A 17,647-nucleotide genomic window follows, 5' to 3' on the forward strand; every position below is an offset into this window, starting at 1 on the left:
TGGCCCTGTGTCTGTGGCGTGCACACATCTCATCTCTCCTGAGTTTTGACAGACATAGACGACAAACAATGGGGTTTATATTAATGATCTTCAATGTCTGCCAGCACCTCTATGGCTTTATTCCATCAGGTCTCAAAGCTAGAATGTCTGCTCTGACGGTCTGATGACGGAGCGCTGTCTGAAGGTTTCTAGCCTCTTGTCTGTCGTTGATGAACATCGTTGAGTCGTTGCCATAAAACCTAATTGACAATGAAGTTATCCAATGCCGTGGCTGGTTGGTAGACTGGTGTTCTTTATATTCTTAGTGGCATCTCTGATGCAACCATCGGTAAGGGAGCAACTTCTAACACCAGACCTGCACACATCTGTGTGTTTGTGAGGGTGTGTGTGTTGGAAGCCCTGCATCACTGATAGGTATGAAGTGTTTAGTAAGGCTCCTCTGATTAAATGATTTAAATGGCATCGTTCTCGAAAGAGGGAAATTTAAGAGTTGTATGTAATCCTCAAAAATCCTCAGGAGCCTGTTGAATGGAGCAGATATCAGACATGCAACGGCTGCATTTTCTTTGGCTGAATTATTTATTCTTAACCTGCAAACACAGTTTTGGGCAGATTGTGATTTTCTGTCTTTCAGTGATTGAAAGCAGAATAAATAGTTTTTAAATGAAAGATGACATTCAAGAACTACCTAGCTGTACTCTGGCAGTCTGACACATTTTCCTGGTGGGCTGATGCACTTTATGGCCGGTATGATTTTCTTTCTTAGTCCATTTAGCTCCATAGAGCAGGGCAGCAGCCCTCTGGTCTGTGCTTCATAATGGCCGTTGAATGGCCCGCTCACATCTAAAGATCTGTTTACACACGTGTTCATCTTTGAGTTCCTGAGTTTAGAAGAACACGGCTGTCATTGTTGGAGAACAGCCCTGACTGAGATGGAGCAGACGTCTGCAGAACCATCAGGCGTGAATCAAAGCAGAGCAGATTATTCTGAAGTATTTAAACACAGTTTTGTGTTTGTGTCAGTAAATGTACCTCTGTAGCATATATGTTACATTCAGGCCTTTAAATGTGAAGATCTAATGCATTTTACCATGGGTGCATACTTCCGTCCTTTTACTTAATTAGAGGTGATGTGTCCACCTCACCCCCCTCTGAACACGTGGGAGACCGTTAGAACGCCATTAGACGTGTCTGCGCACTAACCTCTGAGCGACGTCGTAGTTTGGGTAGCTCTAGTGTTAGAAGGACAAAGGACCAGTGTAAACGGTCACATCTCCTGTTATGGAGGCCAGTTTGAGCCCAAAGTGCCAGGCCCAAATTTTCTTCTCAGTCCCTGATCCAATCAGGAGTCATGTGACTGAAGTCATGTGACATGCTTTTGAACATTTCCAGTGACGACCTGAACCATACAGCAGATGCAGTCTGAGTGGAGTAGGAAGTCCGCAGGTATGAGGCTTCAGAACCTTTAGACAGCTGCCGGTGGTTACCATGGAGATGGTCCCGTTAATGAGGGCCTCGGTACAGCTGAACGATCTGAACCCTGGTGCATTTGTGAGGATGTGGTCATTGACCTGCTGTGGAAAGGTCTGTGAGACTGGCGTTGGTGATCAAGTCTTTGGATGGCCTCACACAGACAGACGTTAGACGGAGTATTTCTGTGAAGGTGGAGTTGATGCCTGAGTCTCAGAGATCGGGACGTCCCAGTGTTAGACCAAGAACACTAAAGTTTGCTTTTTCAGCTGAAGCGGGATGAGGGAGATGCTGCTTGTCTCTGTACAGGATAAAATCAGTGAAGGGATTAGACATCAGCTCAGACGCCTGATGTCCCAGAGACGGACCAGACCAAGGGTCCTCAACAGCCTAGAGACCTAGAGTAGAGACCTCAACAGCTCAGACTAAAGGATGGAAGAGGAAGCAGGCCAGGCGGTGACAGCGACTCGCTCACGAGCGTAGTATTCTTCTCAGGAGCAGATTTAGGAAAGGTTTTGATTTATTAAATTTTTATTTAACATGGAGAAAAGTCTTCCAAAGTTTGAGTCCACAGCAACAGTGGGCTCTGCGTGCTTCCTACAAGGAGCTTGGTGTTTAACACCTTTACTGATGGTGAAGTGTGAGCTGAACCTGGTGCTAGCTCAGCACCCAGTCTGACATTTCCAGCTGTTTTTAGCTCGAAATGCACCCTGGTGACTTTTCTCTATAATTTACAACGAGAACAAAGTAATGACTAAGGGCCAATCACATTCGATGGTCTGTACTCGTACCAGGCTAAAGCTCTCGACCCCCTCCTCAGCCCCCCTTTGGCTCACACACACTGTTCAATGCATCCAGGCCTGAGCACACACACGCCACACACCAACTTCATCACACGGAGCTGCATTTATCTGAACTTCTAAATTACTTTGGACGGTGCAGTGTAAATGTTTGTCATGTGTAGGGATGGGAATCATGGGAATGTTTAGTTTTTAAATTCATATCACCCTTCTACGATCCATCCTTATCAATACTGCTATCAGTCCTTTTCTTATTATAGACAAAGTTTAATGACTGTGTAAATACAAACTTTTTTTCTATCTAATAAAATCTGCTTAAAAACACATTTACCTCCTAACTGAATCTAGTTTATCATAAAACCTTTTTCTTCTCCTGGAGGTAGACTTGAACATGTGACTTGTTTAATTCCCTCTGATTGCTGTATTTGGTTCTAGTGAGTTTAATTCTTATTTTCTGGAACCTCCCTTTAAACAGGAGACTTAGTAGTAAAACCAGGTTTGATTTAGACTGAGGATCCAGGAGCTCTGATAGCAGTATGGATAAGTTAAACGTTTTTGTGTTTGGCTCTGAAACACTGCGAGGGTCTGGATCTCCATCCCTAACCATGTTAGACCGTTTGCTTTTAGATGCTGATGTTAAAGTCTGAGTAGTTCCCTAGCTGCCTAACCTACGCCTAAAACTTCTCTTACCTTCTCCTCTTATTTCTTTCCCTTCTGCTTTCATCCCTGTTTCATCACATCTTCATTTTATCATTTATAATACACCCTTTTTTTAATTTCGCCACACGGTTTCCCCTCCACTTCATCAACCTTTGCTTCCATCCCTCATTCCCTCTTTTTTGCGTAGGCCTGACCAGTAAGGGCGGTGGTCAGGGTGAATCCGAGGTTCTGGATTGGTTAGAAGAAGTGGAGGAGAGCGGAACTGATTGGTTGAACAGTTTCTTCACTTTCCTATACGGTCTGATAAATCCCCTGGAGTCCTTGGAGGAGGACGAACACGGTAACTCAGGAGTCCTGGAGACCCAGGAAGAGGACGAGGAGGACGAAGATGAGGACAGGGTCAGAAGAAGAGGCGCTAAAGATGATGGGAATCAGGGTCAGAAAATAGTCATAGTCGGCCTTCAAAACCAATAGCCTCAGGCCAGATGCGGCGCTCAGAAAAGACTGACGTGTTGGGAAAACGTTCCCAGGATAAACGTCTATCTTCGGCAGGGTTTGGAAACTGAATCAGGCCAGAATCTTTAGGTATGAGTATCCCTGTCTGACACTGTTGTGAGGCCAATCCACCCAGACTTGACCCTCTAGACCTCCTGGAGTCAGACCGGACATCCAGCGGTGAGCTGGAGTCGACAGAATCTCGACAGAGATGTGCCGTTGAAGTTTTCCATGATGTCATTTCCAGGTGGACATAAGGACAAATCTCAGGAACACTTTAGAAGAACTGTCTTAAACCTTTTTGTAGAATCTTTTATAATTTTTGGAAGAATGGAGGCAAAAGCCGTTGTCCCTGAATAACTCCAAATGTGAAGATGATGTGCACTTTGTCAGCTGCTCCCGCTAACTTTTTGTCTTTTCTATTGCTGCATGCCATAAACAGTGATTCCTGAGATATTTCCTCTGGACTATGAGATAAGCATGACTTTTTTACTTTGTTAAACTTAACCCTCATGTATTTCTACCTGGTGATGACGTGCTGTCTGTAACTAGATAAGGATATAAAGGCTGTAAACATGTGCCACTGGTTCAGATTCTTTCTTGTTGGAGTAAAACGGATCTGCCTCTCAGCTCTGCAGGTCTGGAGACCCTACTTTTTCTTTTTGACGTAAAGGCAGACAGGAGAGAGGAAGAGGGACTGAACTGATGCACAGCGAGGAAGAGGAGGAGTTTGTTTATGACACAGGTGGAGTCTGCTTGCACAGGGAGTCGACCGTGAAACTAAAATAAATCTAATAACAAAGAATTAGAGACACAACAGGGAATCCATTCTGGTTAAACTGGATCTGGAGACTAATTTTAGCAGCAGAACATCATTTCTAAAAGTGTGTGACCGAGCAGGGGTCGAACTGCTTAGATCCTTCATTTATGTTGAAAGCAGCTTTTCTCCTGTTTCTCAGTGATTAGTCTGGTTGGAGAACTCTGCATGTCTCACTGTTTTTATTTTCAAAAACTTGGACATCTACTCTGAACTTACCCGTTACTCTTCTGTTAATTTCAGCCATGAGCAGACATCGCTCTCCATGCACCTGACTCTAAACGCTGCTTTTAATCAGCACCGTTTTGTTTTTTGTTTTGCTTTGAGCAACTTCGTGGAGATTTTTCCATCCCTGCTCTTCAGAGATGTGTCTTTTCTGCCATGGACCCAGAATGTTTAGCATCCTTTACACTGCTGGATTTAGGAGGGGGACATTGTAAACTACTCCAGCTTTTACAGGACACTTAAAGTAAAAGCTGCCTTTGGCTAACAGGCGGATGATTTAGCTCTCATGGTGCTAAGGTGATTTTAACTGACTCAGAGACCTGCATGGCTGAAGACAGAGCACAGTTTGCAGAATAAGGAGTATTGCTTCATAATTTTTTTATCACTGATCTTTGCTCAGGGCTTTATTTTCAAATTAACATCAGTTCTGGTTAGGATGGGTGAGACTTCAAACCTCTGGAGGGGGATGTGTACTGACACTAATAGCAGTAGTGGGTGAAAGTGGACTCTGGAATGACCATGAAGGTTTGTAGGACAGTCTGTGGCCTTAGACTGCATCCGTCATGTCAAACTGGCTCCAACTGTTGTGCTCCTCTGTCTTTCTACAGTACTGTGCAGAAATTTTAGGCATGCAGAGTGCTAATGGTTCTCACAGGTCCTGATGTTCCACAACCCCAGGCTGAAGAGAGGAGGGAGGGCAGCTAGAGTCAGTGTCCACACATCTGACATGTACGTGTGTCGCTCAGCAGCCAAGGTCGAGCGTAACGGCATTTCTTTGTCCGGGCCTTTGCAGCCTTGGTAGTAAGCCCAGCAACCACCAACAGTTTTCGGGTGCTTAGATCGTACACACGACAACCAGGGGGGTGTGGCAACCCTCCTACCCGCCCTAACAGTACCCTAGGCTATGTATAAGCGCCACATCTACCCATAACTCTGCCCTCAAGCTGTCGTTTTTGTTTTGTTTTCATCAGGTTATTTTCCCATACCCTTGGTAATATACAAAGACACCCAGAGCATGACCTGGGTTGTGTCATTCCTCTTTCCCACCCGATGGGGCCCTCAGGTGGGTGTACTCGCCATTACATGCCTTCCTTCAGCCTCAGATTTCAGCCCAAACATGCCTAAAACTTCTGCACAGTACTGTAGATCTACTCCAGAGCTTTTTGCGCTGCTCAGCATTCTGCTGGTATCCCTACTCAGCCATCGTCTGTGACACCAGTCAGAAAACTTTCTCATTCCTCACAGCTCCCTCTGCACCTCCTCATCATCACAGTCGCCAGGAAGGTCTGCACCTCCATGGTCGTCCACAGGGCGGTACTACACACCAACATCATTGATTAGAAATATCGCCCTGATAATGATCTTCTGAAATCCACGGGACAGTTAAACACGGCAGGTTCCATATTTGTGATTGTTACCAGGAAGTGATGATTCTTTCAACCAATCAGCAAGCTGCTGTCTGTAGCTCCACCCTTTTGGGCCAGATAGAGGAGCTCCTCACATGCAAGGAAGGGTGCCAAAAAAGTAGGGCGATACGGGTCGGTTATTTGGGACCCGTACCGTCCCGTACCAAACTGAACTGGGCCGCTGGTGGACATGAGCTATTTTAGTGTATAATCCACATATTGAACCATTCCTCGAGGTTCTTTTGATGCTGCTGTGATGAAGCAGCATCTTTTCATTGGAGTGCATCTGTCACTCTTTAAGGAGTCTGTTTCCATGACGACATGAATCTGATCAGAGTAATGTACCTCAGTCTTGTTAAAAAGACAGTTTACAGGATTCTGTCCAAACAGGTGCATCCTGAAAAAGCTCAGAATTTTCCTGTAATTTAATTCAGAAAGTTAAACTTGGGTCAAGTCTGCGTTCATCACAGCTAACATTACCAGTGACCGTTAAGATTATACTTTATGATGGATCTCTAATTTGAAATGGAGAATCTTTAACATAAATAGATGGGTCAATGGAAAAACCTTCTCTCTAATGCAGAAACGCCTAAATAGAAGGCGATAGATCGACCTTCACCAACAGGGAAAACAGACATTTACTATGGTTAAATGTCTAAAGGTAAAGGACGAGTAGATGTGAGGTCAGCCTTTTTTGTAGACACTTGCATTTTTAAACATCCTCCCATCTAAGCGATGGGTTATTTTGAGCATGACTTCAGCTGCTGCTGCTCACCGTGTTTGCTGTCTCTTTGATCACATGACTCTGATCACATGACTGCCTGAGTGATGGTCTATCAGTGAGAATGCTCCCACTATCACTGCTGTGTGTATTTCTTTAACAAATGTCTGCAGCATTTTCAGATTTCATCCTCACACACTCGTAGATGCCAGGTTGGTTTGGGACTGTGCAGCAGCACCAGCAGCTCTGTAGCTGTGTTTCACATCAGAGCTGGAGGAACGGTCACAGGTGTGCTGCATCTGTCAGAGGAGAGGCCTTCTTCATTATGAACTCTTCTCGTTGTTTCTCCAAGCACGGATGACAGAAACCAACAGCAGCTCTGTTGTCTGTGGATTTGTCCAGGGTGTGTGTTTGTTTAAATGCATGATTTAAGAACAGGTTCTTCCTGTTCCCAGAGGAGAGGCTCAAGCTTGATTCTGAAAGACTGGAGGATTTTTCTCCACACCTGATGAGCCCAGTCTGTGGACCATCAGCCTCCCCTAAGCAGCAGTCAGTCCAGATCTTAACCAGTCTGAACCGGACTGATCCATAAGCTTGCCAGATTCTTACCTAATTTAGGAGGCTACTTCCTCCAAAGGTCAGTGTGGCTTACTCCAGCCTAAGGCTTCAGTGGCTTCATGCCTAATGAAGACCTACTGGTTTAGATCAGCGATACTCAACGTGTGGCTCTGGGGCCACATGTGGCTCTTTTATGTCTAAATCTAAAATGTTATTCCCCCAAAAAACCTAAAAAAAAAAAGGGAAACACTTTTGCCCCTTTTTACAATTTTTTTTGCCACTTTTCACCCATTTAAGCATCCTTTTGTCATGAAATACAACTTATTTCCTACTATTTTCCCATTTTTTGCCCTTTTCACCATTTTGTTAATACTTTTTGTCCATTTAAGCTAATTATATGTTGCTATTAAATACCCCCTTTTTCCAATGTTTTGCTCAGTTTTGAAACTTATTTTTGCTACTTTTATCTCATTTCTGCCCCTTTTCACAATTTTTGGCCTTTTTTCACCCATTTAAGCATCCTTTTGCCATCAAATAGCATTAGTTTCTTATTTTTTGTCCATTTTTGCAACTTGTTTTTGCCACTTTTATCCCATCTTTTCCTTTTAACCTTTTTTTTTTTTGCCCATTTTAGCATCCTTTTGCGGTTGAATACCACTTGTTTCCTATTTTTTTGCCACTCTTTGCTGCTTTTTGCCCATTTTAGTCACTTTTTATTCTTTTTTTGCCACTTTTGGACCATTTTTTTGCTACCTGGAACTCTTTCTTTCGTGACTTCTCACCCATTTTTGCTACTTTCAGACTCTTTTTCCACTTTTTCTCACCATTTTTGCCCCTTTTCATCCATTTTTGCTGCTTTTCGATCATTTTTGCCATCTTTAATGTATTTAATTGCTACTTCAAGCCTTTTTTGCCACTTTTCACCACTTAGATTGTGGCTCTTGCAAAAGTATTTTCAAAAATTTGGCTCTGTGGTTGAGCAGGGTTGTGTAACACTGGTTTAGAGAATGGCTGTGGAAAAAGTCGGGCTGATAGATCGACTACGTCTCATTATTTATAACGGCTAAGAATCACACTGATGAATGGTTGACGTAACTCCTGTGTTTTTGTCTGCAACCGTAGATGAGAAACCTGGAGACTCGGCCAGGACGGGGCCTAAGAAAGGTATCATCCTGCAGAAACCTGCATGAGTCTGATTGTGGTGCAGTGATGACTGAACTTTTGGTGATGCCTTGACTGAGTTTGTGATCTGGCCTTGAGCTGATTAATGGTATACTCCTCTGCTTTTATGTTGTGTGATATTAACAGAGCTGTTGTCTGTTTTAATACTATTGTGCCTGTCATCTAAAGCCGTGTCAGTGCTCGGGTGATTTAGTGAAAGAGTTTAGATTCTGTCAGATGTAGTCTAAGTTTAATCTGCAGACTGAAAGTGTAGTTACTGATTCAGTTAAACCAGAGGATGTGGCGTTTTTGCACTGAGACACAGATGGTGTGGACTTCCAATATTTACGAATTTCAGCAGGTAGTTTGGATAAATTTGTGGTGTGCAGCCATTATCCCAGCATGCCTGTAGGCATGATTCAGACTGGCATCACCCAGTGCTACCCTCTGGACCAATCACAGGGCTTTTTGGAGGTAAAGAATTAACCAGGATTCAGAGCCGTCTGCTTCTAGGAGACGGTGGGATGGCATGCAGCCTCAGCAGGGTCCGTCGCTCACATCCATGCCTGTCTGATGTGTGGTCATGCCAAATAACAAAGTGAAGAGTCACATGATCTAAACTAACACTGGCAATGATCGGGCCACCAAACGGTGTTGTTGCTCATTCATCCAGAATCTTCTCCAACCAGAGACGTGGGCTGGAAACTGCGGGAAGCTTTAAAGCAGCAGCTGGCCATCATCCATGAACGCGTGGAGGCCAAGAAGCTTGCCAAGTTGGCTCTGGCCGAGGTCCGAGAGATTCTGGCCAAAGAGGAGGAGGAGAAGGAGCTAGAGCTGGGGCGGAAGGAAATATCGGCCAGGGTGAAGGAAAGAGTGGCTGCCAGGCTGAAAGAGGAAGAGGAGAGGATGGAGGCGGTAGAAACGGCCAAGGCCCTGGAGAAACTCGGGAAGGAAAAAGCTAACCTGGATGAGGAGGAAGAGGACAAGAAGCCAAAGAAAGTAGAGGAGAAGGAGGGAAATAAAGCATCACAGGAAGATGGGGAGAGAGGGTCAGAGTCTGTCAAAGAAAAAAGAAAGAGGAGCAAAGCTGAAAAATCCAAAGGAGGCTTGAAAAAGTGAAGATATGGTAGATAAGAGCGATGCATGTGCAGCCAGAGGGTCGGGGGTTAGCTTTAGTTTCATACTTAACATGTCTGCTCAGTGAAGGGCTTTCCTCTGGGGTCAACTTCAACAGAGGTGACTAGAAAACTAGTCTCTAATGACATTTTTCAACTATTTATATTTAACCCTTAGAGCTCACAGCTGTAGTTTCACCATCATGTCTCGTCTGGACTTTCTGTCTTAAAAAGCTTGTAAAACATCGACCCTGTGGTTCACAGTCAAGCTCCATACATCGTTTTTATCAGGACAGCCTGGGCTTTAAGAATATATCTACTACAGTAATGTCACTTGAATTTAAAAAGGTATAGGACTCTAAAGACAAAAGAAAAAAACAAATCAGAATTTGAAATTCAAAGATTTGTTTTAATAACACAGTAAACAATAGTGACTAAGCATTTTCTTGCACAGATGTGTTCTCCCTCTCTTGGAGACAAAACAGTGAAAAAGTAAACATTCTGTGACTAATGATTTTCAAAATATCTACAGACACACAAAGAAAAGTCCATGTGCTCTTTTGCAGTTAGATTCATTTGTGCCACTACTTTAAGCAGTAGAGACACAATGTCCTGCTATTGGAGGACCGCCCCTCCCACAATGCATTGCATGTAAACATTGCCCTCAACAAACGTGGCGCTACCCACCGAAGACAGCCAAAGAACATGATCGAAAACAGATTAAAAATGGACAAAATGACGCTTATTATGGGATCTAACGCCGTGGATTTAACCTTTAAAGACCCTAAAAAAGTCACCGAAGTTCTGGGCTAACTAGAACGGCGTCCTTAAGGACTACAGAGACACCAAGGGTAGCAAACAAACGACAAAATGGTCAGCTTTCAGAGGAAAAAAGAGTGTGTGACTAATGGTTCAAAAGTTAACATTTTTCTAAACAGTGTTTCAACAATGCTGTCCTCAGAGACCCCTGGAAGTCAGTGAAGTTCAGGGCTCACTAGAAAATGTTCTGTAAGAGCTACAAGTGCATGAAGAATAGATTTAGAAAGGCACAATGGAGAGCTTTCACAGGAACAAACAAGTTGGGGTCTACGACTTCCAGTTCAAAATTTACTAAATGATTTACAGAGGGGTGTGCCTGCGGCAGGGATCCATGCTGTGTGAGCTCTAAGGGTTAATATTTATTAATGGTTTAATATTTGACCATGTTTTTCTGCCTTAAATCAATGTAGAAATGTAATTTCTCTAGTAAAGCATCAGAAATGTGTCAGGAGTTCTGCTGAATGGTGTTTTAGGACCACCCTGAAAATAAGCATTTCCAGTGAAAGTTCTACAGCCGGTTTTATCCAGTTAGAGTCTACACCATCTACGGCTTTCTGAGGTGTTGGTTCTGGTAAATGTAAAACTATTTAAACTCATTACTGTGTAAACTCAAAGGTTGATTATTTTTCTTGTTTATAACCTAATAAATGAATATTTCTAGTTTTTCTCGGAAGCAGTGTTAATTTTGTTGACTAATTATTTTCGTTATAGTTTTCGTTAATAGCCTTTTTCCCCTGACAAAAACGAGACAGTAACTAATAAAAACAAGTGCACATGGACAAAAACTAAAACTAAATTAACTGACATTTTAGTCAGCAAATAAAAACGAGACGAAAATGTTTGACAGAGACTTTATCCAATCAGACCTGATTTTGTCATGTAGGGGCCAGTTAGGCATGTATCCAATCACAGCTACCCTGGCTGTGTGGAAAGGTGGGATGAGATACGGGGGAGATCCAATCACAGCTGCTTTTGCTGCATGGCGGTGGGGTAAGTTGGGGAGAGATCCAATCAGTCGACTAAATTTACTGTAAATTTCATCAATTAAAATGCTGGGAAGTTTTGTCAACTAAAACTAGACTGAAACTAAAACAATTGAGATGACTAAATTATGACTAAAACTGAAAGATATTTTTGGCAAAAGACTATAACTAAAACTAAATTATAAAGTGATGTCAAAATTAACACTGTTCGTAAGTTCATGACTTTATAATCTCAGTGAGTTCACGGGTTTTCTGTTTCCATCCTTGTTTTCAGAGTGGTCCTGATATGCTGACGTACTATGGAAGTCAAAATCTCATTCAGTTCCTCCGTACAGGATCTAACTATTAGAGTCAAAGGTCAGGCTGACCATGAGGGTCAGCGGCGTCTCTGATTGGTGGAGTCTGCTGCTAAAGGGTTAGGGTAACACTGTTGACACCCCCCCCCCCCGGCTGTTACTATGACTGTACTGTACATACACACTAAATCAAGACACTTTATATGCAAAGATAAAATCTGTTTCAGTGTTTCTGTTCATGATGTAAAACCTGCTAAAAGTGTGTTCTCTCTTTTCTCAGAGTTCTGCTCCAAATCAAACGTTTTCTACTCTCTAGTATTTAGGTAAAGGGTTCCAGGATAAAAATGTTGATATGAAGATTTTCTGAAGATGCCAATAAAATATTGAGTGTTTGCTTTAGTGGCCCAAATGGCTGAGAAAGTGCTGAGCTCTTTATCCAGATATTCCAAGCATGCACCGGTTTAGTCTGCTTCTAGTTTCTCAGTGTTCTCCGGTCCACGTAGACTTAGTGTTACCCCTCTGTAGAGGGCACATCAGAGAGCTCGGGCTGTAAACGGCTACCTGATGTGTGGGATGTAAACTACAACCATGGCAACACTCAGCGACATTAGCATGCTAGCATCCAGAGGTAGCAGAATGAACAGCAGTTTTCAAAAGTCCCATCAGACCTGCTCCAACTGTAGAGTGGATGTAGAGGACCTAGACCACCTGATGTGTGGGAGGTGAACAGTTTTCAGTGGGTTGTGAGTGTCTTGAAGTCCTTATTGGACATGCATCGATACCTTTTATTTTCCTTGTTTTTCTGTGAAATTAGGTAAATTAAATGGCCAATACTAAAATTTATCTCTAAAGTAATTTCTCAAGATCTCTGGAAAATTGACAACAATTTTCAACTAATAATGGGGAAAGAGGGCACAAAACTTTTGTCCCTTTTCTTTTTCATATCATGTATTCTGGTCCAATCATGCTTTAAACTGCAACGTTTTCAATTAACTAAACTGTAGATTTTTTTTTTTTTAAACTTGGGTCGCGATTTGTCGTATGACAGACTGGTGGGTCCTGATGCTGGACCAGTTGATCCACTGGCTTAGAGTAATGAAAGGATAATCTAGAGCAGGGGCTCTCAGCCTTTTCAGCCTGCAACCCCAAAAATAACCAAGACTGGGGACCTCCACTGTACCTGAAGGTGGTTGAACACAGCCATGCACTTTCTAGAATAGTCATGTGGAGACAAGTACCTGCATAAGAGGGCACCCAGACAATTGGAGGACCAAGGATAGCAGCAAAATCATGGCCCGTTGTGAAGTTAAGCTGTGATATCCATATTTCATGTTTTATGTGAAAATAACCCCTCTTATCAATAAACAACTATCCTTTTTTATTCATTTGTGTTAAAAGCCTTCTTAAAAATATAAATCCCTTTTGTTAAGGTTTAAGAATTGTTAAAACAGGTTAATAATGGCACAAAATAATAGAAAAAGTGCTGAAGTTGGATTTTAAAAGTAGCAGAAATGGATTAGAAGTGGCATAAATTAGATAAAAATGACAGAAAGGCAAAAATGGGCATAAATAGTGGAATAAAGGAGTTAAAATGTGGCTGAAATTGCTTCCATTTGGCATAAATGGGTGGAAATTTGGTGGAATGGGATAAAATATTAACTAGCAAAAACTGTTGGTTAAACAAGCAAAAATGGTGAAATGGGGTTAAAATGGGAAAAACTGGGTGTAAAAAGTGGTTAAAAGGGGTGAATAGTAGCATTAATAGGTCAACAGAGGCCACATGAAGCTTTAGTGGCAAGAATTTGTTTAGAAGTGGCAAAAACAAGCAGAAAAAAGTGGTGGAAAGGGTTTAAAACGGACAAAAATAGGTGTTAAATGGTGAAAATGCGTTAAAATTGGTGGGGAAAATGATGAAAAGGGGTAAAAAAAATTTGACAAAATTGTTAAGTGGGAACAGTGTAATTAAAAAAAAATGTTCTTAGTCTTGTGTGTGTGTGTGTGTGTGTGTGTGTGTGTGTCTCTTGCTCTCTCTTGCGACCCCAGGGTTGAGAACCACTGATCTAGAGCAGTGATCATCAACTGGCGGCCCAGGGGCCACATCAGCCCCCCACAGCTTCCCATCCGGCCCCCAGAACCATGATCAGATTTAGAAAACATGATGTCGTGTATTTTAGGTATCCTTTTTTTCCATAACTCTCTAGAGCTGTTAAACAACTCCAAAATCAGCTGAAACAGTTTCATCAGGATCGACTTTGTCAGAGATCCCACCATCAGCTGTTCACATTAAACACAAATTTATCAGTCCATTCATGATAAAAACTTGCATCAGGTGTTTTTCACTCATCACTACACGGCATATTAGTGTCAAACTCGGTAACAGGAAACATGGCAGCCATAGAAAGATTCAGCTAAAATATCTCAGACGTCCCCTTGTGGCCGTCAGTGATAGAGGGACCGATCTCACCGTTAGAGCCTGAAAACTACAAACATTTGAAAGACAGTGCCAGGTGCCTGTTTAGGAGAAAACTGTCGTTAGTACATACGTAGTTGATGAGGGCTGGTCTAGAGGTTTAGGAAAGAGGCTCTGAACCTTTAAGCACTCAAACTCCTCCGGTGTGTCAGAGTCAATCACAGTAAGTAAAAAACTTTCAGAGCACTGAGATCTGTGTCATCTGTTCATTTAAGAATGTTTGAGCCTAAACTCTAAAGATGTTTTATTCTATTGTCAATAAAGTTTTCTGATATGTGGACATGTTTTAGGCATGTGGACTCGGTCTCCTCATTTCAGCGTGGAGCTGAAGTTTGAACCCTGACGGTCGTTAACGTTCCTGTCAGCTCATTTTTAGCACTAACTTGTAAGTCAGCAAAAGAACCCCGTGCTGGTCTCCATGATGCTGAACTGTGATGATCGTGTTGTTGACGTGGTGCTGGCCTTCTGTGCAGCTCCACTGTGATGTGCAGACTCTTCATGTATGTTGACAATAAAGCTGTGGGCTGGTGTCTGAGGGACTCCTGACTGTGTGTACTAAACAACATGAACAAACTTGTGCATCATCTCATGTAGGACTGAAAGAGAAGGTCGTCGTCGTCACCTCCCGCCGTGAAGAAGTCTCTGCTCCCGTGGAAACCCCTGAACCGGCCCCTGAAGGTAGCACTCATCTTCAGCACACACGTTTTCATCTAAACGTGCCCTCGTCACAGGAACACGTTAGTGGCATAGCTCCATAAAGTCTGGGCGCTGTAACAGGACGAGTTTATCCCAACATGAGAAACCAGTACTGGTTAGAAACCAGTACAAAGACTAGAGGCCTTCCTCAAACCTGGGACAGAGTGAACTCTGACCTCATGACCCCTCAGTGTACAGGGTTTGAACACAGCAGCAGGCGTTTAGACGCCCCCCCCCCCCCCCGTCACTGCCGTGTACCCACCATTATTCTCTGAGTAAATGCATTTATGACTCAACCCAGACGATTAAAATCACTCCAGGATTTTTAAACCCCACACTTTCATGTCCATAGAACCACGTCGCTTGATGTTACGGAGGAACTAAGGAGCTTTAACATCAAAAACATTCACTTCTTCTTTCTTAAGACTTGAAATAAGCTCCTGATTTTATAGCAGAAGTTTAAATCTGTGTCCTTAGGCTGGTTTTTAAACTAGTAGTGGAGGTTTAGGGGTGATTCTGGTGAGGAGAGTCCCAATGATAAACTGTGGAGCTGGTCCTCATCTATCATTAGTCAGCGCTGGTGCAGACTCATGTTTGGAGGGTTTACCTCCGTTCAAGTACTCCGTCTGCACCCTGAGATCAGGACAGACCAGAGCTCATAGTGGAGGTAATCAGGGGTAGGGTTTGAGAAAGGCTCGGCACATTACAAAAAGGAAGGACTGAACTGACCCCCCTCCTCAGTCACTGAGACGGTCAAAGAAAATCTTCTCCTGCCAGCCTCCTACATGAAACCATTGAAAGTTAACCACAATTTACCGTTTTCACTTTGGCCTGATTTACCTTTTACTAAACTTACTGAACCTGAAGTGAAAACAGATATAGCAGAGTGGGAGAAGGATAACCTGAACTCTGTAAAACCTATGAAATATTTCTGACGTTGGTGATATCGGCTAGTTTGATCAGTCCTCCTGCAGCACACCAACGCTTTTAGAGTAAGATTTAGAGCGCCCTGACCTCAGCAAAGAATCAAACATTCCCTTCAAATAAATCAGCTGTTTTCTAAAACGTTAAAGTTGGCAGCTCATCAAAAGTGAAACGGCTGATCTGAATCATCTTTACAGCCTCCTTTTCCTTGATTTTTTTATTTTTCCTTAAATCCATAAAGTAAATATTGGTTAGGAAGATGACTCGACCACATTCTGAAGCCTTAACGCTGCTCGTCTTCTTTCTCATCACCTTCTCTCTCTCGTGGCAGCGGCTGTTGAGCCTGAAGTTGTGGAAGAAGTCATCGAAGCTGCTACAGCAGAAGACTCCGCGTCAGCCCCACCAGGTATGTCTGTGCACCTGTTTGATGTCATTTCACAGCTCTGACAGTAGAGGGCTTTTCACCAATGCAAGCATACAATAAATGAAATAAAAACAGGCTAATGTCAAAGTTCAGTGATCAGATTTCCATCATCTGTGACGTCTAAGCCCGTGGTCTTAGGAGAGCCAAGCTTCTGTGTCAGGCTACTCTCTAGATCAGTGTTACTCCACCAAAGAGCCAAATTATTAAAGAAAATCTTTACACAAGCCGCAATCTAAGAGGGGTAAAAACTGGCAAAAATGGGCTAAAGTGTCAAAAAATTATCCAAAAGCGTCAAAGAAGTGGCAAAAATTGGTGAAAAAGGGAAAAACGGGCATAAAATTTCAAAATCTGGGTTAAAAAAATGGCAATGGGGAGAAAAAGTGAAAAAAAATTTTTACAGGTGACAAAAATTGTCCAAAAGTGGTAAAAACTGAGCAAAAAATTAGTGAAAAGTCACTAAAATGGACAAAAAGCACCAAGAGTAGCTAAAATAGGGGAAAAGGTGGCATTCAATGGCAACGGCAGCTTAAAGGAGCAAGGAGTGGCAAAAAGGGGAAGTATTATAAATATCAACACACAGGGTAAAAGAGGCAAAAAATTGTTTAAAAAAGAGGCAAAAGTAGGATAAAGTGGCAAAAAGACGTGGAAAAATGGGGTTAAAAAGCAGAAAAAATTGATTCAAAGTGGCAAAAAAAAGGGGGGAACTTGCAAATAGGGGCAATGGAAATATAAAGACAAAAAAAGGTTAACAAATTACACAAGAATGGGGGAAAAAAACTAATTATTGTAGCCTGCAATGGATAATTTCTAAGGTCAGAGTTTACCTTTTTCAATTTTTCTGGGAGAAAATATTTCATGTATAGATCTGCTGTCATGTAAGAAGAAGTACAGGCCATGAACATACCATCAGAGTTTATATTTGAATGTAGGTAGACCAGCGTTACTCAGCACTGCTCAACCAAAGAGCCAGGCTGTTGAAAACTACCTTTGCAAGAGCCACAATCTAAGTGGTGACATGTGGCAAAACAGCTGGAAGTAGCATTAAAAATTATATAAAGGTTGCAAAAATGACTGAAAAGGGGCAAAATGTGCGTGTACATGCAGTCAGAAAAAGCTGAACTTAGGCTGAATTTAGACTGGAATAACTAGACGTAGACTGGACTAGAATTAGACTGGACTAAACTAGAATTAGACTGGACTAGAATTAGACTGGACTAGAATTAGACTGGACTAAACTAGACGTAGACTGGACTAAACTAGACATAGCCTGGACTAAACTAGACATAGCCTGGACTAGACGTAGACTGGACTAGACTTAGACTGGACTAAACTAGACATAGACTGGACTAAACTAGACATAGACTGGACTAAACTAGACGTAGACTGGACTAGACTTAGACTGGACTAAACTAGACGTAGACTGGACTAGACTTAGACTGGACTAAACTAGACGTAGACTGGACTAGACTTAGACTGGACTAAACTAGACATAGACTGGACTAAACTAGACGTAGACTGGACTAAACAAGACGTAGACTGGACTAAACTAGACGTAGACTGGACTAAACTAGACATAGACTGGACTAAACTAGTTGTAGACTGGACTA

At 42.5% G+C, this 17,647-nt stretch overlaps 1 protein-coding gene across 5 annotated transcripts in view; it reads left to right on the forward strand.

The window, feature by feature from the left end:
- The window catches only part of asph (aspartate beta-hydroxylase), a 74,084-nt gene that overhangs the window by 40,526 nt on the left and 15,911 nt on the right, over positions 1 to 17,647 (forward strand). For all 5 annotated transcript variants that reach the window (XM_041802827.1, XM_041802829.1, XM_041802826.1 and 2 more), the window contains 2 exons: positions 14,591 to 14,674; positions 15,948 to 16,022. In XM_041802827.1, coding sequence (XP_041658761.1) covers positions 14,591 to 14,674; positions 15,948 to 16,022 — 159 coding nt within the window. The remainder of the gene's footprint in view (positions 1 to 14,590; positions 14,675 to 15,947; positions 16,023 to 17,647) is intronic.

The sequence above is a fragment of the Cheilinus undulatus genome, linkage group 13 (genome assembly GCF_018320785.1).
Source record: "Cheilinus undulatus linkage group 13, ASM1832078v1, whole genome shotgun sequence".
NCBI classification, from domain to species: Eukaryota; Metazoa; Chordata; class Actinopteri; order Labriformes; family Labridae; genus Cheilinus; species Cheilinus undulatus.